Source organism: Hirundo rustica, chromosome 4 (assembly GCF_015227805.2).
Source record: "Hirundo rustica isolate bHirRus1 chromosome 4, bHirRus1.pri.v3, whole genome shotgun sequence".
Classification (NCBI taxonomy): Eukaryota; Metazoa; Chordata; class Aves; order Passeriformes; family Hirundinidae; genus Hirundo; species Hirundo rustica.
Genome location: NC_053453.1, coordinates 22,448,701 through 22,462,635, shown reverse-complemented (window position 1 = coordinate 22,462,635; position 13,935 = coordinate 22,448,701). Strand labels below are relative to the sequence as shown.

At 37.0% G+C, this 13,935-nt stretch overlaps 1 protein-coding gene across 8 annotated transcripts in view; it reads left to right on the top strand.

Annotated features, from left to right (window-relative positions):
• Positions 1-13,935, top strand: part of PTPRZ1 (protein tyrosine phosphatase receptor type Z1) — a 140,767-nt gene that overhangs the window by 123,292 nt on the left and 3,540 nt on the right. For 3 of the 8 annotated variants that reach the window (XM_040061000.2, XM_040060995.2, XM_040060996.2), the window contains exons 16-27: positions 2,281-2,301; positions 2,464-2,560; positions 3,982-4,064; positions 4,795-4,929; positions 6,207-6,341; positions 7,364-7,527; positions 8,251-8,334; positions 9,815-9,950; positions 11,041-11,187; positions 11,788-11,881; positions 12,130-12,203; positions 13,203-13,331. In XM_040061000.2, the coding sequence (XP_039916934.1) occupies positions 2,281-2,301; positions 2,464-2,560; positions 3,982-4,064; positions 4,795-4,929; positions 6,207-6,341; positions 7,364-7,527; positions 8,251-8,334; positions 9,815-9,950; positions 11,041-11,187; positions 11,788-11,881; positions 12,130-12,203; positions 13,203-13,331 (1,299 nt within the window). The remainder of the gene's footprint in view (positions 1-2,280; positions 2,302-2,463; positions 2,561-3,981; positions 4,065-4,794; positions 4,930-6,206; positions 6,342-7,363; positions 7,528-8,250; positions 8,335-9,814; positions 9,951-11,040; positions 11,188-11,787; positions 11,882-12,129; positions 12,204-13,202; positions 13,332-13,935) is intronic. The other 5 variants (XM_040061002.2, XM_040060999.2, XM_040061003.1 and 2 more) reach the window with 3 other exon arrangements.

Below are 13,935 nucleotides of genomic sequence, written 5' to 3'. Positions count from 1 at the left end.
TGCCTGCAAACAAAAACTGGGGCATTACATTCTGACTTGGGCACCCATTTCATGAAGGCACGTAAACGTGAGTGCTTTGAGCCCAGTATGGAGTTTATGCGTGAAGCCTAGGGATATTCCTAAAAGCTAACAGGACTGGAATACAAATGGGAATGTTTATTATTGTGATAAAATACTGGATAACTGTGTGAATAAATTATGCATAGGTAGTGCAATGTATACGGTTTAGCAGATACAGTGATAGATCTAAAGCTTTTCCATTACTAATGACAATTGAATTTTGCAGAAGCTACCTACATTTGCTTGTTCCATTTACAGAGAAAATATAATGGAAGTAATAAAGAGTACACGTGGCAAGACTTCCGATTAACAGGGGAGCTAATGTAGTCTTCATAAGTGGTAGTGAAAGTTTTACAGTTCCTTTCCTAAAGTATATGGTTCATAAGAGGTATTTCAAAATGTTGAAACATATGTTCTAATCATATAATGTTACTGTCACCATTTGTAACTAATGATCTTCATTGTTTTTCACACTCGTGTATTGCAATTATGTGAATTAAGTTAGAACTTATCTGTTCTAACTTAATTCACATAAACATTAAAACCCCAAATACTGTAATGATAGCTGTGCCATTAGCAATTTTTACGAGAGATTTCTAATAATATCAGTCAGTTGGGATGGAAACAAGTATTTTAACAGATCTATATTAATTTAAAATATGATTGTAATATTCCTGTTGCAAAAACAATAATGAAAGTAAAAATTCAGAGTTTTGCATCTTTAGGTTTTGCTTTTGTTTCCCCAGCCAATATATTGTGATTTAGTGGACCAAAAATTACATGTCCTTCATATAACCTTCTTCATCAGCATTTCTTCTTCAATTCATTTAACGTTCAGAATATCCGTTTGATTGTGGGACCAAATTTGTAAATACTTGTGAATGTCCAGTACATAGTCATATATTACACATGTTCATATGCACCGATGGAACTGGACTCCAGCTTAACTAGCTATTAATAAGAGCAGATATTGAAGGACTGTATGTACATACAATGGTTACCAAGTTCTTTCACCATTAGTGAGTACAGCAATACAGAAATCAGATTGTTCATTCTAAATTGATCTTTTCCTACAATTTTGCTTTTCCTAAATTATGACAGTGATATAAAGACCAAATATACTGCATGTCTGTGAAGTACAGCTGCACCATCTGAAATATTCCATGCTCGTTTTAAATATTACAAAAAAAAAAAAAAAAAAAAATCAATGTCCTCATTTCTTGGAGATCTGTTTTGGCTTTATGGACTAGTCCAGTAGTGCTCTGTTCTTTTCCCTACTGATAGAAAACTTAGAAGATTGGGAAAAACCGAAATATAGTAATTGTATTCACAGAGTTAGCATATATATGAAGAGTCCAAGGGTGGTTCAGATTTTTGGGGGGGGGGGGGGGGGGGGGGGGGTAGCAAGTTTTTTTTATATTACTACAAAATAACTAATTTAAAATCCAATTTTTAAACTGACAAGTATTTTTATATATATATATTTATATATATATATATATATATATATATATATATATATATATATATATGTAGATTAAGGTGATTGACATTAAAATTAATTATAAAGGGTGTTGGGAAACTTCATTAGTACTTTTAGTGATGGGAATGTATCTGCTGTTTAAAAGTATGGACCCTATAAATGCTTGAGTTTCCTGTCAGCAAAAGTAATCAATAAAATTAATTAATTTTGTGAGTCCTACAGACTTTGTTCCTATCTCATCAAGCCTGTCTCTCTTTATAAAATTGTGGGCTTCACTGTGAAACTGCTGGCAGCCTGAGTGAGGGCTGTAGCTGTCTTTCCCCAGACTGAACTGCACAGTCCTGCCTCAGTGGAGATTTTTGCAGCTGACTGCAAAGAGAGCAAAAGATTTTCCAGGGAAACGAATGCATTTATAAGGACACATAACAATTCCAGTGAACTGTTAAATATATAATCTGGCTAAGTCTGTGATGTTGCTCATATGTACAAGGTTTCCCTGGCCTAAGGTCTAACATTAAAGATAGGAAAAGAGATGCCAGCACTTTAATTGAGAAAATGACCTCTCGTTTCCTTTAGGAGTTATGTCAAAATATTCAGTTTTGTTGTTATTATGGATATATTGCATGACCATAACTGTTTTCCATATAGTAATCGTAATTTATATAAACACTTATCCATTTGTTCTGTGCTGTGGAATTTGATTTTTTTTACTTTTTTTGCATTCATTCCCTCATTAGACACTGAAAGAGTTTTATCAGGTAAGGAATTATTTCACTGCATTTTTTTTAGCACTGAAGTAGTTGTAAAATATCATAGATAACTGGGTGTAAGGTTGTGGTTTTTTTCATGCTTGCTTACTGTATTTAAAGACATTTTGTGTATCTTAATAGCTACTAAAGTGTGACATACTTTTTTTTCAGGAAATCCAGAGCTGTACTGTAGATCTTGGTATTACATCAGACAGCTCTAATCACCCTGACAACAAGAATAAGAATCGATACATAAACATTGTTGCTTGTAAGTAAAGGCATCACTTGTTGTTATGTGTGAGAAATAATTGTAAAAAAGTTCAGACTTATATGTTATTAGCGGGAACAAAAATACTTCTACACAGAAACCTCCAGCTACTGTTCAAAAAAGTGCTCCTTGGAGAGGAGTTAGCATCAGATTTCACATTTCTTCAAGTCAGTCCTCTGACATTCTGCTGTTTTGGTGAGCATGTGCTAGCAAGGTATATTTGTGTCTTCTGTGATGACCGAAAGGGAGTTGGGAGATTTCATTATAATGCCATTAGAAAGCCAAAGAAGCTTTGATTGTCAAAATTAATCCATCTTTGATTTAGAATAATGGTGATTTATTGTTTCTATGAGCTTCAAAATACCTGGATATATTTACTGTCATATATAAACATAGATGTTCTGGTTTTATGTTGTATTATGCCTGGCAACAACATAATACAACACCTTCATTAGCCAGTACACTTGTTTTCCCATTGCTTCACTCTCCCAGATTTTTCTTCTCTAAAACTCATCTATTCAGTTTTCTTAATCTCTCTTTCAAGCTATTGCCTCTGGGTTTTTGATCATTTGGTGGCTCAATACTTTAACTCTCTGTAGCACGTCAGCTTTGTTCTGATTAGAATAAAACTCTAAATTAAATAGATCTTCAGCATTCAGCATCATAAAAGCTTAGTAAAAAAAAGTGACAGTCAACTGTCTGGCAGTAGACAAAGTAAAACAGCAACAAGAGATGCCAATGCCCTGGCTAAAGATGTCTCTGAAGGGACAAAATCTCAGGGCTTTTCCTCTGCCACTGTGTTCGTACCTGATCATGCAAAAGGTGCTAGCCCAGGGGTTGTTTTATTAAAGAGCAGTGCAGAGGCAGCTAGGGGCAGCTGAAGTAGCAAGAATTGTCCTCTGTAAGTGATTTAAGTGTAGTTCTTACAGTCAGTGCAGGCTACAGAGCACTTCAGCTCACCCTGATGGCTGACTCTTCAGATGACCAGCATTTTCCAAGTCCCATTGCTCTCCAGAGTCCACTCTTTTAACCTGGAACTAAAGTTCCTCAACACTGGTGCCTGCTGTCATTTTGACACATCCCACTGTGCAGATTTGGCAGCCATGACGCCAGACTGACAGAAGACCTATACACCATTACAAGCAGCAGCTAGAGACCATAGGGGAAGTCTGTCATAGGGGCTAAAATGACCCCAGGTGCTGCTCTTTAGGCCACTAGATTCTGCATCCCATCAAACTTTGGATTAATTCCTTTATTTTTCTGCAAAATAGAAATTTTAATCTGATTCATACTTAAGGAAGAGGATGTTTGTAAATGTGATTGTTACTGTATTGGCCTTACATGTTGTAAAAATACATTTTTATAAGAAAGGATATAATTCTTACCAAAAATTGCTTATTTTCTCTCCTGTTTTATTGCAGATGATCATACTAGGGTTAAATTAGCACAGCTTTCTGAAAAGGATGGAAAACTGACTGATTACATTAATGCCAACTATGTCGATGTAAGTGCCTTTTTCTGTCCATTGGCCTATCGATCTGTCAGGCTTTTCTGTAAAAAAAAAAATCTATGGAGATGAATAGATGTAATTCTTAAAAAGTATCACAATATCACACATTCTGTTAAAAAAAAACTTTTATGGTCTAAGTTAAGCCTACGAAGTTAAAGCAAAGATAAAGTGCCAATTCTTTCTTGAATCCATCTTGATATTGTAGCATTTGCAGCTTAAAAAGGGACATTTTTAAAGAAAAAATGTCCTGTCACTTCTGAGTCATTTTAGAATTATATCTCATTTGAGTGGTTAATTCTCCCATCTGAGGTAATCTCATGAGAGAAAGATGCCATTTGTCTCAGAGCCTCACCAAGATACCATTACCATAGTTATCATTACATAATTATTTACATGTGAATGATCATCATTCATTTTTTAAACCTCTTTTGCAACACATTTCTATGTGTCTCATAATCCCTATCATGTCAATGTTCTGCCTAAATACAGGCTTCTGAACATACGTCTCCTATTTGTTGGAAATAAGCATTGGCAAAACAGTTGTATTCATATGTCATCTGATACTACAGGGTTTCTGCAGTTTAGGTAGTTTAAAATTAAAAAGCACTTAAAAGCTTTTCAGAGTCTTTAAAAATAAATGCATAAAATGCCATGTACACTTCCCAAACCTCTTTTGCTCATGGACAGTGATTTGACAAGTATCATTTCTTATATTTCAATTTAGGGCTACAACAAGCCAAAAGCCTACATTGCAGCTCAAGGGCCACTAAAATCAACAGCAGAAGATTTCTGGAGAATGATATGGGAACATAACGTGGAAGTTATTGTGATGATAACTAATCTTATTGAGAAAGGAAGGGTATGAGAACCATTGTCCATTTTTTATTTCTCTGATGTTGGTAGCTCTACCTGTAGAAAACTCATATGTTTCTTTTTTAAAACTGGTTTAGTCAATTATTGAGCAAAAAGCAATAGTTTGAAGTAGTTGGCTTGTAATTGGCAACAGAAGTATACAGTTGAGGAACTGCAGCATGAAACTAAAGCAAATATTCAATAAATGTTGGAAATACCATGTTCTAATCACAAAAGAAATCTCATACTGAAAACAAAAAGACTTCTTGTATATAATATGAGTGGACAGACTGTGGGCCTTGTGTCACGCTCTGTTACTAATCTGCTTATCTGCTTGCTGTCATGCACTTTGTCAGGGTTGCCTTGGACCCTGGAAAGGAGAAGAACATAGTTCAAGTGAATTTTTCTGGATATTCACTGTCTGCTCCCTGTGAACATCCTGTGGTACTCACTTGCTACATGACTAGACACATTTTGTCCAGTGAGACAAAATGAGGTCAACTCCCATCACAGGGTGTGTGTTTCTCTGATTATGTGATGGAGTATACCTGTACCCTGGGTTCACATGAGGAAACATTGCATCATACTTGCCACACACTGGCGGCAATGCCTAAAATGAATGCAATTTTTATCATATAACCTGTAAAGCATCTCTCAGATGATACAGTCACAGCAGTTGAAGATGAAGGCTGCACTGGGAGTACCACTTCATTTGCAACACTATGCTATAAACAAGCACTCTTCTAATACTCTTAGAGAAGGCTATATGACCATCCAGCCAAAAGGCTGGACATATAACAGCTCTCTCTTGTATATTCTAGCCATACACAGGCTCACTCTTACCCTTGCTACCAGATATAAATGCACTCTGCCCATGCTATAGGAGCCACATACAATTCTACTCATTTGGATGTATTCCTATTTTTCCTATAGATCATATAATTTTCTTTAGTTTTTAGAGCATCTATAGAATGGAAAATTCCACAATTTTAGACAGTTTTCACTCTGATTGCATGATTTAAACCTATTTTTTTGAGTTTTCTGAATAAAGAACGTCTTTGTACAGCTATCCCTCTACAGCACAAAATAATTCTTATTTGCTCTCCTGCACAGAAGATCATGTCTATTATAAGCTGGGTATATTGACAGTCCTGACAGTTTTGTGCTTTACTCTGCTCTTAAATTTGAACATTTCAGCTTTCAGTTTGACATTTTAAGGTTTGGGGGTTTTCTCTCTATTATTTATAGAGAAGTTTTCTAACAGAGAAAATTTCTTTCTAACAGAGAAAATGTGACCAGTACTGGCCTGCTGAAGGTAGTGAAGAATATGGGAACTTCTTGGTTACTCAGAAGAGTGTTCATGTACTTGCCTATTACACTGTGAGGAACTTTACTCTTAGAAACACCAAGATCAAAAAGGTTTGTGGCATCCTAAAAACACAAGTGAGAAAAAGGAAGTGTTAAGAGATGCTCAGAATATTTTTAAGGCAGTTGACCACTCTTTTCTGCTGTATATGTAAAGCTGAACCCTATAGATCTTAGCCAGCCAAGATTCTTGTCAGCCTCAGATAATTTGACCAGATGAACAAACTCAGAAAACTGTAGGATTATCAGGGGAAAAGCAGTGATCACATTGGAGAGCTGATGTGGACTTTTCCTGCCCGAGTAGTAGCAGGACGATACATTTTCAGAAAGAGAGCAACTTGAAGAAAAGTGGTATGAGTTAAATTACCCACATCAGCTCTCCATTTTCCTATTTAAAGACAGGTGAGTAGACTCTTGTTTCATTGTAACCAGAACCGGCATGATCTCAGCTCAGCAGGGTGATGTTAGTCACTTCAAGAGAATTCTGAAAACTTAATTTATTCCAGCCACATAAACGTCTGAGACATCTAGCTTCTCACCCTCCCTGCATAATTAATACATGACATTCAGCATGTTCTATGAATTAATTTATTCTGCCTATTTTAGGAACCAATATTTGAATGACATGACCTGCTTTCTGAAGGCATCCCTGCCTCTGAGTTGTGATGGAGGAAGGGAGCTTAGAAAAGCAGGCTACACAAGGCTACTTACCTTGTAGATCACTAAATCTGGGTGAGATGAATCCTACTCTTTCTGTTCACTCAACAGTGGAGCAGAGTGGCAGGAAGAGCTGGTGGCTCTTGAGAGCGGCTATAATTTGCTACCCTCCAGTGCTCTTTATCTTTCTGGCTTTCTGAGACAGTGTCAGGTCATTTTTTTCCACTCATTGGGCAAGCTGGTGAGACAGAAGCACTGGTCCTTCCCCTTCTCTTTGGGATATTCAGAGCCAGGTGGCATGCTTTGAATTAAATCGGGATTGTACTTGTGGAGGTTCTTTAGAAGTTCAACAACTATCAGGTATGGAAATAAAATGAAGATGTGGGCTGCTTACATGTGGAATCATTTCTTTGTTGCAGGGTTCCCAGAAAGGGCGGTCTAGTGGACGCATAGTGACTCAGTACCATTACACCCAGTGGCCTGACATGGGTGTTCCAGAATATACCCTGCCCGTTCTCACCTTCGTGCGGAAGGCATCGCATGCGAAGCGCCACGCTGTCGGGCCTGTTGTGGTTCATTGCAGGTGTGGTTTTTAATGCTGTAAGGTTCACTCCACTTTTCTTTTGCAGAAAAAAAGAATTTTTCAGTGGTGGGTTAAGCAAAATTTTACTCTTGCATTTAACGATTCTTGATGGAGTAAGAATTAACTTCTTAGCTGATATTCTTATCTGATATTTCTCTTCCTTCATAAGGCCAACTAATCAATTGTGCCACTTCTGTAAATCTGTAAATCTCCATAAACAAGATGCTGCTGCTCTGCACTATGTTTTTGTTTGTTTGTTTGTTTGCTAAACTGCTTTTACTTCTATTTCTTTTTCATATTTCTGTTCTGCTATCTTGAATGCTTACCAGATACACGTGTGGGGATATTTGTTCCATTTCTGCAAATATATTGTTAGGATGCTTTTGCCTCATGCTTTCTTTGGTGCAGGGATACTCTCAAATCCTAAGAGGAGCTCTGTGCACAAGAGAAGACTCACTCTATTCCTGGCTGAACTGCAGCTCTGCTGTTTTTAACATTCTCTGGGCTCTAGCAGTCATTTGCAATGGAGGAGCGCTCTGGGGAACGGTTGAGGTCTGCATGTGCCGCAGTGTGCAGGCAGGTGTTCTGTCAGTGCTCACTAAAACTGACAGCTCAGGAAAAATTGGTTTAAAAGGGCTTGTAGGGCCTGGAATGACTTCACAATGCCCATGAAGGACCGGGTTATTGTAAAATATATAAGCAGGTTCTGGTTTTCCACTGTAGTACCTCACCTTTGATGGAACATTTGGAAAGAGAACCTCCTCATGAATTCTGTCCTTCTGGAGCTGACTCTGAGAAAGCTAACAGGTAAAGTCACCTCACAAATGCTGCAAATGAAGATATTTTATTTGTGGGATGAGCTAATCTGACTGACATCTGTTTTTAGCTTGGAAAATGAAAATTCCATATCTTGTTGTCCTGCTGCTATTTACATCCTGCCTATTTTTGTAAAATTCAAAATGTCAAGTTTGAGATTGCTGAGATACCGACAATATATTAGGATTCAATTAAACTGAGTTTTTAAAAAGTGAACAGTGGGAAGTTGTGTGGCTTCAGTCAGACCTCTCCTTTGAGTCATTGGTATAACTCACCCCTGTCTGTAGGCAGTTTTGTATGATTTTTAGCTAACCTCACCAAATGCACTATGGAATTTCAAAGGAATCCTCTCATGTTTGAAATGTAACTTTTATTTATATTTACAGGCTATGAGGAAGACACAAATGATGAGATTCATGAAACTTATTTTAGCTATTTTTATTTGGCACTTTTCATGTTTTGTCTTTCATAACAAGTACAGATGGTGTCTGGTAATCTTTATACTTCTTTGCGTCTAACAGGGTATAAACAACCTGGACTTTTGAGTTTCATAACATATTTATTTAAACAGTTTATTACAGCAATCTGAGCTCACTCTACCTATGCTCTGTGCCCCCTCTGTGGCAGAAGTGAGATGACTGAATTAGCATGTATGGACTGAGCTGGATCTGCCCATAGGGGAGCATGCAGACCCAGCATGGTGCTGCTCTCAAGTTCCATGTACAGTATACATAATGCTCCTTCATATCTTAGAGGGGAATTACAACTGACTATTTCCAACATATAACAAAATACAGATAGACAGATTTCCTACAGATAACAAAATCTGACCTCCTGACTGTGTACTTCCTACCCAAATATTTTATAAAAGAAAATGTTTTTCTTTAATTTTATGATACAGCTTATTTTATACAATATTAATCAGAGTTAATAGCAGGAATGAGTTTATTAACCCTTTCTTCTCCACTTTCTACCATTGCTTGCCATCCTAACTTTGTTTAAAGAGCACTGAGTTTTTTCTTTTACAGATATACTCTCAACAGTTCTGCCATTTCCTGGGGTTTATCTTTGAAATCACCTATATCGTAGTGGGTTGCATAATGCAATGTTTATTTTAAAGTGGGATTTCAACACAGAATAATTTGAACACATTAATGCTTTTCTAGATATACTTGGCAGACGATCCTAAGGAATATCAGAAGCCTGAAAATTGGAGACCTGTGGGACACCCCTTAGCTCTATTTCAGACAATAGTTTAAAAATCATTTAAGAAAATTATCTTTATGTCTATTCTTGCACAAAGAAAAAGATTACTATCAGCCTTGAACCTTTAGCAAAGTATATCACATAATAAATTCATTTGTAGAGGAAAATCTTCCCTATGCAGCAGTTTGTTGAAGAAGCTAAGTGTATGCAACAGTTCTTTCCATTTGTTTTACTTCAGGCTCAAGACTATCTTTTTGTTTTATAGTGCTGGTGTTGGAAGGACAGGCACATACATAGTGTTAGACAGCATGCTGCAGCAAATTCAGCATGAAGGAACAGTCAACATATTTGGATTCTTAAAACACATACGTACCCAAAGGAACTACTTGGTACAGACTGAGGTAAGAATAAAATATAAATAGCATGAGACTATTTCTATTTTCAGGAGGATATACAATGCAATTGCCTTTCTCACACCACCATACAGACAGAAACCAGTCACCAGACTGGATTTTCTCTTTTGCTCCCCTGGGTTTTATAGAGACATCCTTCTAGGCACTCTTAGAGCAGTGCACTAGAAATTACCTTTCTCTGGGCCCTTGTCTGTTTATTAAGGAGGACTCTGAAGGAAGGCTGTATTTATCATGCTTCCCACAGTAGTGCTTTCTTGGCAGGACTTGTATTTCTATCACAGAGCTTTTTGAGGAAGCACCATTGTCAAGCATTCAGATCTTTCCTGAACCTCATCAAACAGTTTATATTAGGCAATAAAATATGGGAAAAAAGCTATTTCAGACAGAAAATTATATATAGATGCTTTAAACTGAAGATTATATATAGAATATTGAAAGACCAAGAGAAAACAATAAGGGCAACAGCAGGGCATTTGAAAGTCTATTTCAGGTTTCAGGAACAGGTGGTTAGATTCCCTAGTGCCTTTCAATAGGAAAAAAAGTTAATCAACAGCTAGGGTGCTTGTTCCAAAAGATGTGAAAGAAAATAGAGAATAGCAGTAGGAACTAGGGGTAAGACTGGCTTGAAAATTTGACTCAAGGCTATGCTTGCATTTTTCACTCTATTCTGTTAATGTAAGGTATCACAGGCAGTGAGGATTTGGTATTATATCATTGTCCTAGGGTGACTTTATGATGCTTGTATCATAAGAAAAAGAAAGGAAAAAAAAAGAAAAAAAAATTAAATTCACTCCCCCCAAAAACCCCATTCAAAAGTTTTCTCCCAAATTTCTCCCAATTTTGCCCTAAACCAAGAGAATACCACATATATATGTGTACATATGTATTGCAAGTGTAATTGCAAAGTGTGCTCATAAGTGTGTACTGTCACTGCAGAGGGACAGCTTCACTATAGAGGATCACATTTGAGAAAACCTCTTGTGAAAAATACTGACCACATCAGAAGTGGCAGCTTAGCCAGGGGTATCCATGGGAATCTGAAAATCATGAGTTCAGATGTTTGGTTGTGTTTTCCTAGGAACAGTATATTTTCATCCATGATGCATTGGTCGAAGCGATACTCAGTAAAGAAACAGAAGTCCTTGAGACTCACATTCATGCCTATGTTAATGCTCTCTTGATACCTGGACCAACAGGAAAGACCAGACTGGAGAAACAATTCAAGGTGAGCTCTCTGAGATAGTCATGTGAAAATCTTTAGGTTTGTAAACCTGAATGACTTAAAAGTAGGTATCTCAACACAACTTTCATCAGCTTTCTCTACCTAAAATTTAACTGCTAAATTAAGGTTAAACTTACCAAATTAAGGCAGTCACTTGGGACAAAAATATTTGCATACTCTTTAACAAGGAATCCAACAAAAAATTCACAAAGAAGAGATCATGACAAACAGGACAGTAAGTAGATTTTGGAAAATTTAACTACATGCCTTTGCAGGAAGATCTCAAAGGTAAAACCGCCGTCTAGAAAGACACACTTCGTGAGCTATATTGATAGAACAGTGTGTGTACAGCACTGGCTAGACGACAGACTTCACCTTCAAAGAGATGGTTATCGATCTAGGGTTCAAGAATAATTTGAACTGCTAAGAACAGTGAAGAAAAAATATTCTGATGACTTGTTAAGTAGTTTAGACAGATAACTAGATAACTAAAGTTAAAAGAGACAGCAAACCTGCAATATATGCACCCTTCTGTTTAATGCAGCTTATGAAGGAATGGCTTCTCTACAGTTACCTGACTTTTTTTTAACTTCATTGTTTCAGTTACTGAGCCAGTCTAACACACAGCAGTGTGATTATTCAACTGCACTCAAACAGTGTAACAGAGAAAAGAACCGAACCTCATCTATCATTCCTGGTAAGCTTATTCAAATCCTCAACAGGGACTGAAGACATCTGCATTGGTTTGGAGCAATGTTCTGTAAAGTACTTACAGTGAAGAAGTGAATTAAGAGTTACACATAAAAAACCGAAATAGATGGCTGGATAGAACTTTTTCCAAATTGATGGAGGCCAGTGTTATCATTACTGTGAGATGTGAGATAATTGCTATAATATTATACAAGTCATTGCAACATAGTTATGAATTAATAACTTTTTTTACAGTGGAAAGATCCAGAGTGGGTATCTCATCACTAACTGGTGAAGGCACAGACTACATCAATGCTTCCTATATTATGGTAAGTCAGTTAATATATTGGTGAAAAACAATGAACAGCTGTTTTCAGAGTTCCATTTGGCTAATTTAGAGTGGCACAATCCTGATTCTGAAAGCTCCTTTCTTCTGTTATTCACTCTGCCTGAAAGTTACCTCCCCCAAGGAGGTAACTGGTTTTAAGTTTGGTTAAGTGCATTGCATTTTAACAATCTGTAGTAACAGAAATCACTTTTTAGTTTTAGAAACTGGTAAAGCTAAATGCTTTATGGAAAGATCCTTTGAGATGAACTAAATATCTAAATATGTTAACTAACAGGTATGTTTTTAATAGTTGCACTGTGGTTTGTCTTCCTACCTGCTCATCTTACAGTACTTTTGCAACTGGCATAGCCTAAAGTACATAGTTCATCAGCTTTCTGTTCTCTTTTTGCTCTCTGGGTTTTCTTCAACTCTTTTCCCCTTCAATAGCTGAGAGGGAGGAGTAAATACCTCCTGAACATTTAGGATAGAGATGGGAAAGCTCTGTGCAGTTGCATGTGTACATGATCTTTCAGGTACACTACTGCATTGGAAATTTCTTTCATGTTAAGAGATTGATCTGAGATATCTATACAATTTAAGAAACTGATGGGGATTTTTGCAGACCTTTCAAATATTCTTTTATTTGCTCAGGTAGTCAGCTCCTCTGGAATTATGGATAATATATTTTTATTCTGAGTTGGCTGTTTGAGTCTCCTCTGATCCCTTTGTCCTTTTTTTAATAACATATTTTTTTAAGTCTTAAAAGTTGTTTCAATATAATTGAATCTATTCTTTTCACATGGAAAATATTTCAGTGGAAATTCTACATTTTTTCTAATATTTGCAGAAAGCCAAAAAAGGAACAAGAGTGCAATTTATTTTCTAGGTTCTCACTCTGTCCACTAGAAGCCTCCTTTAAGCATTAATACTTGAGCAGCATTTCTGAATCTGGTTTTTTTGTTGTTTTGTTTTGTGTTTTGTTTTTTGGTTTTTTTTCCAGGGTTATTATCAAAGTAATGAATTCATTATTACTCAGCATCCCTTACTACACACTATCAAGGATTTCTGGAGAATGATATGGGACCATAATGCCCAATTAATAGTCATGCTTCCTGATAGCCAGAATATGGTGAGTTGTGTGGCTGATTGTAATTAGTTTATGTAAAAATTTTATTAGTATTACCATTTTGAAATATGCAGGATATGAGAAAATATCTTGGATTCTGCAAAAAAACAGTTAAAAACTAATAATACCAAGCTGAGTGTAAAATCCCCAAGTCATCTAGCAGAAGTCTAGAAATCTTTGTCTAGGCAGATTGTGATTGGAATGAAAATGTGTTGATTTGTCCTGCACTGATTTATGAAAGGAGACAAACAGAAGAAGCAACCATTTTGCAGGGTTGGTTTCTTACTCCACGACTTCTGAGATGTAATATGGCTTCTTAGCCATTATTAGATAAGAGCAGATGTGTGAGGTTGTTTCTCTCATGACAGCAGTTGGTGGGACCTGGGCAGTGCCAGGAGCACCAGTGGCCAAACATTCCTCACATATAAAAGAAGCCTGTGGAGAGCACAAGTGGCCAGGAGCACTGCCAGCAGGGTGGGCACACAGGGCATGGGGCAGCAGTTCCTGCAGGAGGCTGTGCAGGAAGGGCACTGAAGCCCTGCCAGCTTGACCTGGCAGTGGTGGTACCCACCCAGCACACAGCCATGGCCTCTCCGAGCTCTGCATC